Consider the following 8,103-nt stretch of genomic DNA (forward strand, 5'->3'; position numbering starts at 1 on the left):
TTCCATACATTCCGGGGGCTGTACGGAGCGGACCTCGTACCCGGTGACCGGAGGGGCCGGGAACTCAAAGCGACCAACGAGCGTCTGTCACGCTGCTTCACGGCTCTTAATTCACTTTGCTAACTTACCACAAACTTACGGGGAATGATTTAAAGCGGCCGGGAGAGTTTATCGGCTCCTCCTACCGCTGACCGGCGCAAGCAGACGTCACCTTGTGTGTCAATGGCACATTAACCCTTTAATGGCAATACAAACGCACAATATATATATATATTTCTTTATATTTAATTATTTACAATGCAGAATTACACATAAAAAAAAAATAATAAATCCGATGAGCAGAGCCAGAAAAAAAATATAATATAAGAAAAAAAAAAATTCTATACAAGAAAAAACATTCACTGAACCGCAGCCAACTTCACCGGTAAGCGCAGAGTATTACCGTTCCAGAACCCGAGACGCAGAGCCATCAGTCGTTGGAATCTCTTAGACCGAGGAGCCGTATGTCTATCCCATGCATGTTTAATACCCTCACTGTATTACCCTCTACCACTTCTGCTGGGAGGCTGTTCCACTTATCTACTACCCTCTCAGTAAAGTAAAACTTCCTTCCATTCCATCTCAGCCTCTGACCCTCTAGTTTTAGACTCTGGAAACATTAAACATCCCCCTTTATGTATTTAAATGTCTCTCTCCCCTCTCGTTTCTCTCTTCTCTCCCCCAAGCCGCGATCCCTCCGTCTCTCCTGACCGCTTTCACCTCTCGCTCATCACTACCTATAAAACACGACGGCCACAGAGAGAGAAGCATCCACTCCCCGACATAACCCCCAAAGTATCCCCCCCCCAGTGTAACCCGGGTGATTGACAGCTCTGTCGCCTCTCCACCCCAAAAAAAAAATGGAAATTCTGCTATTCCAAAACCAAACTTTTTAAACAAAAAAAGCCACAAAACCAGAAATTATTTACATTAAAAAAAAAAAAAAAAACATTATGAAAAAAACAGAATATTTACAGCGTAAAAACAACGTTACAAAAAATCGAAACTTTCCAGCACGAGCACAATTTAACTCTCGGTACGCCAGGTTCTTGCCAAATTCCTTTTTTTTAGACTCAGATTGTTCAAAATGTTACATTTGGACAAATAAAATAAAAAAAAACACAAAAGAAACAAGCAATTTTTTTTTTTTTATGGGTTTTTTTTTGGTGATTTTAATTTTGTTTTTCATCAATTTATTAAAAGATCACTTTATAAATTATTGGGGGTTTCGGACTTTTTTTATACTTATTTTTTTATTTTTATAATTATTTTATAATTATAAAATGTATTAATTTCAAGTTAATAATCGTCATTAGACACCGGCAACTCCAGGGCTTGTTACATTATTACACGCATTATTACTTTACTTATGATGTCATTCAGTCTCATACCAAATGGCACCCCAGGCAAGAATAGTCTTTGGTGCCCCCCCAACCTATTTCTACCCCATTTGTTTTGGGTTTTTTTTGCTTAGTTTTGCTGTTTCATCTGAAAAAAAAATGAACTTTGGGTTCGCACTCTTCTGCATTCTTACATTGGGGAGGAAAAAGGGGTTTTGGGGGATTTGAGCTGCCGCCACTTCCGACCTGTACCCCTAGGAGGAATACGGCGCCGCTCAGTGGCCCCCACGATTCAGATACCCCCCCTAGGCAGCTGCCTGGTGCTAATTTAAAGGGAACTGAGAAATTTGGTTCTGGGTGTGAATTTGGGGCAGAAATAAAATAAAAGGGGATTTTTGTTAACAGACGGTTATAAAGAAGATATTTTGGAATGTCGGGGTGGAATTAACCGGTTAATGGGCATATAACTGGGGTACGTTGAGGGGGAGGGGGACCCCGGGAGTGCAGTAGAGAGCGAAAATTCTTAAAGGGACAGTGTCTATTTAGTGGGGGGGATCAAATGGGATAAATGGGCAGAGGGATCTGGGGGGGTCATGATGTAGAAATAGGGGGTGCATGGCGTGGAACGCTTTGGGGTTATCTATTAAACTGTTGCGGAGGAGCATAAGGGGTTGCACCAATGGGGGGTGCATAAAATTGCTCTTGCCCCTAGGAGGGGGGAGCAGTTGCCCCAATGTGTACATTTTCCAGATTGCGACGTTCACACCAAAAAAGTAGATCGGTGAATGAAAAAGGATGCAAAAATCACGCCGGAAAAACCCGCCACATCTTAACGGTGGATATTTAAAGGGTTTTGCCCCCCAAAAAACAGGCAGTATCCGCCGCTATGTGCTAAGCGGCGCTAAGGCACCTGCCATATTGTACGTGGCGGCTTCTCACCCGCACGTTTAAAGGCCGTGACGCCACAAAATGTGATTTTTAGGTATTGTCCATTTATACATAACCCCTGTAGGGTAGGTGTATAGCGAGGGGGCAAATAGCGGGTAAATAAAAGCTAGCGTACATTGGTGTGTATGCGAAAGAATTAGGGTATATGTGAGAGAATTAGGGTATATCGGTATATTGGGGGCTGGTTTAAATATAAGCGAGGGGGGGCACAGGTGGGTAATGAGGGTAAATAATAGTGAAGCCTGGATCTTCCATATGTTTATGATGGGGTTCCCTGTCCTTGCATGACCCCCCACTGTATACCAGACAGACCCTTATGTCACACACACAGCGCAGGGTATGGGATCCCCACCCATGTAATAAACACTTACCTTTCAGGCACATGACAGCTCCTAGGGGCAGCCAGATCCCCCAAAATCCTGGTCCCCTCATCCTGCAAGGGGCAGATCTGCCCAGGGAGGGGGCTGACGCTGAGCAGGGTCCCTCCAAATATCCCAAAAGCAGCAGTCAGCACCAATCCAAAGCACATGGAGGAGACCCTCCGGGCAGCCCAGCTGATTCACACCCAAGTGAGCAGGAGGGCAGAATGGAGCCTGGACCCACGTGGGCTGCAGGGATCCGCTCCACAACTGCCCACCCTGATCACTGGAAGCCCTGCACTGGGGGGGGGGGTAGATCACTGTTTCTCGGGGAAATCCATGGCATCCATGTGCAAATACGGATCCAGTAAGGAATGGCAGGTACAGATCCCGGGAAGGGGCAGTGGCGGCACCGTGCAGGATCCTCCCGGCTGCCAGGTGGGTGCTGGAAGCGTGCAGGGCAGGGGATCTGCCGGATCTCGGCTGCCTTAATCCTGATCCTGTGCAGCCCAAATCCCAGACAAGTCAATCCGCTACCCGGCTGGCTCTGCTGCTGCTGCAAACTACAAGGAGGATGCGCACAAAGAGCTCTCAGACATTTCAAAAGCAGGATCCACGTGGAGAGGCTGCAGGAGATCCCGGGACCTGCTCACCATCCTCTGACGGGATCTCCGATCTGGCTTCCCGCAGCAGGGTACCCGGGATCCGCTCGTTCTGGGGACAGGATTTGGGATCTAGTCACTTGCTGAAGGCCAATACCCCCAGGTTCGTTCGGTTGGAGATGGGATCCTTGGATCTGCTTTTGGGGAAGTGATCCTGTTCAGAGAAAGCCTGGGATCTGATTACTTCCCAGGAAGATCCCGAGATCTAATGCTGACCGTGCAGCGTCTTGGCTTGGGATCGCACTGTGCAGAAAGCCTGTGGTCCTGAAAGTCCTGGGTTGCCCCGGTCACTGGATCCCTTGGGGTGATCTGGGATCACTTTAGATGTGCTGGTGATCCGCTCAGTTCCCGGAGACAGCCTTCAGTGTGATCCTTTTCTCCTGCCCCTCAGACTCACTCTCTATAACTCGGGGCATGTGGTGGGCTCCCTGCTTTGTGTCCCCCACCAGGAGGAGTTGGTTATACCCCAGCTAGGGGCAGTTTCCTGGGTCCTGCTGATTCCCTAGATCCTAGTTATACTCAGCTAGGGGCAGTTACCTAGATACTGATGACCCCCAGCCAGGGGGCAGTTCGCTGGGTACCTGGAAATTCTCTAGTTAGCGGTGACCCAGGTTAGGGGCGGTTTGCTTGGTACTGGTGATCCCCAGCAGGAGGCAGTTCTCTGGGTAGTGATGATCCACAGCAAAGGACAGCTCCCGAGGTCATGGTTATCCACAGCTGGGCAGTTTGCTGGCCCCGATGACCCCAGCTTGGGGCACTTTGCTAGGTAGCGGTGATCCCCAGCTAGGGGCAGCTCGATGAATGCTAGTGATTGTCTTATTGGGGTTATTTGTCCATATGTTACCCCTCTTTGGGGTAGTTGTCTGGATGTTCCAGGTCCCCGGCTCCTGTTAGAGGGCAGTTTGAAGAGTCCTGCTGGCCACCAGGTCCTGGCGGACTGCTGGCTGCTTCTGTTACCCCTGCTAGTGGTAGTTTGCAACCTCCTGTCGCTCTGCAGCTCCTGTTAGTATGCTGTACACCGCTATTACCCCATGCAGGGGCAGTTATCACGCCGCTCGCTGCAGCCCCGTCTCCTGACTGTCCTGGGACCGCTGGGCACGTGCTCCCCCCCCACCCCGTCTCATTGACAGGCAGAGCCGTTTCCAGGGCAACCGGAGGACGCTGCCCCTCTCCGTACTCTGCAGCCTGTCTATCGTGCGCAACAGCACCACCTAGCGGCTAAACCCGCCACTGCAGCAGAGCGAGGCGCTTGGTGCATAGAGCGCAACAAGCGGCAACTGCAGTCACTGCGGGGGCTCAGGGTGACCCATAGGGCGCTGCAACCTGCCCCAGGGGGGGCACAGGCGGCTCTGCAGGGGTCGGGGGTTAACAGTATGAGGAAACTCTAGAGAGACAGGGTGATTCTGTGTCACAGTGATGATAAATGGATATAAAGGCATTGGGGTAACATACAGTGATACTGGGTATTACCGGGGGTACTGGTATAAGGGGATCGGGGTGATGTAGGGTGATACCGGGTATTACCAGGCATACAGGTATAACGGGATCGGGGTGATATACAGTGATACCGGGTATTACCGGTGATACAGGTGGAACGGGATCGGGGTGATGTAGGGTGATACTGGGTATTACCGGGGATACAGGTATAAAGGGATCGGGGTGATGTAGGGTGATACTGGGTATTACCGGGGATACAGGTGTAACAGGATCGGGGTGATGTAAGGCGTTACCGGGTATTACCGGGGATACAGGTATAAAGGGATCGGGTGATGTAAGGCGTTACCGGGTATTACCGGGGATACAGGTATAAGGGGATCGGGGTGATGTACTTTTGGTGTATGTGTGGGGATAAGGAGCAGTTATTCTTGGAAGTTCCTGAGGGAACAGGCCCTTCATTCCTCTTGTATGTCAATTACTTGTCATTACCTGTTAAATTTTTATCTTGTACAGCGCTGCAGAATCTGTCGGCGCTTTATAAATAAAGTATAATAATAAAAATAGGAGTTTGAGGCGCTTCCAAAGATGCCCACATTCTGCCTCACACTCACTCTCATACACACATATACACCGGCGTATTCACTAAACTGGGAGTCTGCTGAACGTTTGCAGTGTCACATCCCTGGCGATAACCTCGTACTGTGTACAGTATATATATATATATCGCCCCCCCAAAACACACTGCATTTAAGAACAGTGAAAATCTATATAGAAATCCATGATCCGTTTGCATTGGCAGGAGATCTGTTCCATCGACAGCCTGCTCTTCTCTCTCCCGACACAAAGCAGATTTACTGGACCCAATCTGACGACAGAGCGCCAGGAACCTCAACACCCGCATTACCGTCCAACAATAAAAACATCGCGTTTGCTGCCACATCGGCCCCATCCGGCCCCCGTCTAGTCGCCCGGTTCTCCTGCTGTAGAGACTCAAACCTTAATCAGTCGTTGGTCTCGTCTTAGATTCAGGAGCCGTATGTTTATCCCATGCATGTTTAATCCCCTCACTGTATTACCCTCTACCACCTCTGCTGGGAGGCTGCTCCACTTACATAAGACATTGCCTGGGCTGAAACTGCAAGAGGGATCCCTTACTGTGACAGAGATCCAGCAGACCCCTCTCTGATCCCCCCCCCCCAGTGCTGGAGATCTTACATATGTGTGACCATCCTTTGCCTTCAAAACAGCATCTCTCCGAACCAGCACAGAGACATTACGAAGGGAGACGCTAAGTTCCCGCAGTCCTCCATAGTTTGCTTCCGCCCGGTGCCCCCCATTCCTCAAGGAATTTGCCATCTCCCGTAGTAAAGATGGCAGCATGGAGCGGGGGGGGCTCTTGGCGAGGCTTAGGGCAGTGACAAAGATAAATACACCACTGACTCCGCCAAGCCGCTAAATGCGTCAACTACTACTCCATAAACAATTTTTTTTTATAGGCGCTATAAAAACCTTATGTGTAAAACGGCTGCACATTTCTGGTAATTTGTCCTCCTTCCTCCTGGATTTCAGACGTAATGATATTACAGAAATAAACGCGCGAGGCGATAAAACGGCACCACGGTCTCATTTACAAAGTCCCTACGTACGTTCTGTGTGGCCACGGTGAACTAAACGGCTGCAGAACAATATCTTACTCAAGAATTCTTCTGGTCTCCAACCTCTTGGTTGTATGTAGAGCTGTGCATTGGGATAAGGTTAGGTATATTTGTATGTATGTGAGCATGAATGTGTATGTTTAAGTGTGTGTGAGCATGAATGTATATGTTTAAGTGTGTGTGAGCATGAATGTGTATGTTTAAGTGTGTGTGAGCATGGATGTCTGTGTATGAGTGTATGTGAGCATGAATGTGTATGTTTAAGTGTGTGTGAGCATGAATGTGTATGTTTAAGTGTGTGTGTGAGCATGAATGTGTAGGTGAAAGCGTCTGTATGAGTGTTAATGTGTGTCTGTGTGTGAGCATAGATGTGTTTGTGTGAGAGAATGTATGTTTAAGTGATGTGAGATGGAGTGTGCGTTAGCACGAGTGTGTAAGCGTTTGTGATAGCATGAATGTATCTGTGTTGTGTTTGCGTGTGAGCATGAATGTGTATGTGGTGCGGGAGGGAGTATATGTGTTAGAATGAGTTTGTGTATATGTGTGTGTATGTGTATGTGTGTGTTTTTACATATGTGTGCCAGAGTGTATGTTGCAAGGGGCAAAAAATGTCACAGACAAGCTGTTTGGGGGCAATGATGGTGCAGACCAGCCGGTAGGGGACAGGCAGGGTGTTCGGTGTTAATAATATACCGAAAAAACAAAAAGTTAGATGGCTCGTAAGACCCATTCTAGTCTGCTGTAAAGACTCAAACCCATGCATGTTTAACTCCCCTTACTGTATTAACCTCTACCACTTCTGCTTGGAGGCTGCTCCATGTATCCAATACTCTCCCAGTAAAGTAAAACATCGTTTTTTTGTAATTCAGCATTTTTATTCATGCTGATAATTGTCTCCTAATAAAGCGAAGATGTGAATTCTCCCCGTTACCTTGGCTACAAATCAAATGCCCCATTTACCCCAATTAGTCTGGAGGGGGATTAATCTGTAATCATCTGGCTCGCTGGGGATTTCCTGATGAAGCTTTTGAAGCAATTTGTGTCTTTCTAGAAATGGTATTTTTTTGCGTAATGTGACATGTAGCCAGCGCGCATGTTCTTTGTTGTAGGTTGTAGCCCGCGGCTTAGAGCGTTATTATGATGTAACGGCCCGAATCCCCCGTGACGGCAGGCGAAGGGTCACAAATTAATATAATTTTTATAAAACTATTTTCCGTGCATCAGCAGCCGCTTCAAGGAGACGTCTTCTCCTCCCCCCCCCCCGGCTCTACCGGTCATTTAAATGCTAATTCACCTCCCTACAAGAACATGGCTGCGCAGGTACATCGTGGAGGAGGAGGAGACCTCACTGGATCTGCTGTGGAGAAGGGACAGTTCTGACCCTAAAACAAACTCATTGGGAAGAGGTTCCTCAACTCCTACTCAGTTCTGGACCTTCTCCAGGACCTCACTTGGTGGCCGCCATTGAAGGAACCGCCGGATCCTGAGGAGGAAAGCACTGATGCAGGACCCTGACCGCTGTCCCTGGTGCTGAAGCTGATACCGGAACTATAGCTGTCCAGCACTGGGAGCCAACTGGTATTTTACAAAGAACAATACCCCGTAAGAAGGCTGGCTTTGAGGGTCATAAGATTTGCAGCCATGTCCCTCATTATATTAGCTG

At 48.3% G+C, this 8,103-nt stretch overlaps 1 protein-coding gene across 1 annotated transcript in view; it reads right to left on the reverse strand.

The window, feature by feature from the left end:
- The window catches only part of IGSF11 (immunoglobulin superfamily member 11), a 100,245-nt gene extending 97,117 nt beyond the window's left edge, over positions 1–3,128 (reverse strand). Inside the window, exon 1 of the mRNA XM_053455448.1 lies at positions 2,699–3,128. Coding sequence (XP_053311423.1) covers positions 2,699–2,759 — 61 coding nt within the window. The 5' untranslated portion in view covers positions 2,760–3,128. The remainder of the gene's footprint in view (positions 1–2,698) is intronic.
- Between the last annotated feature and the right edge of the window lie 4,975 nt (positions 3,129–8,103).

The sequence above is a fragment of the Spea bombifrons genome, chromosome 2 (genome assembly GCF_027358695.1).
Source record: "Spea bombifrons isolate aSpeBom1 chromosome 2, aSpeBom1.2.pri, whole genome shotgun sequence".
NCBI lineage: Eukaryota > Metazoa > Chordata > Amphibia > Anura > Pelobatidae > Spea > Spea bombifrons.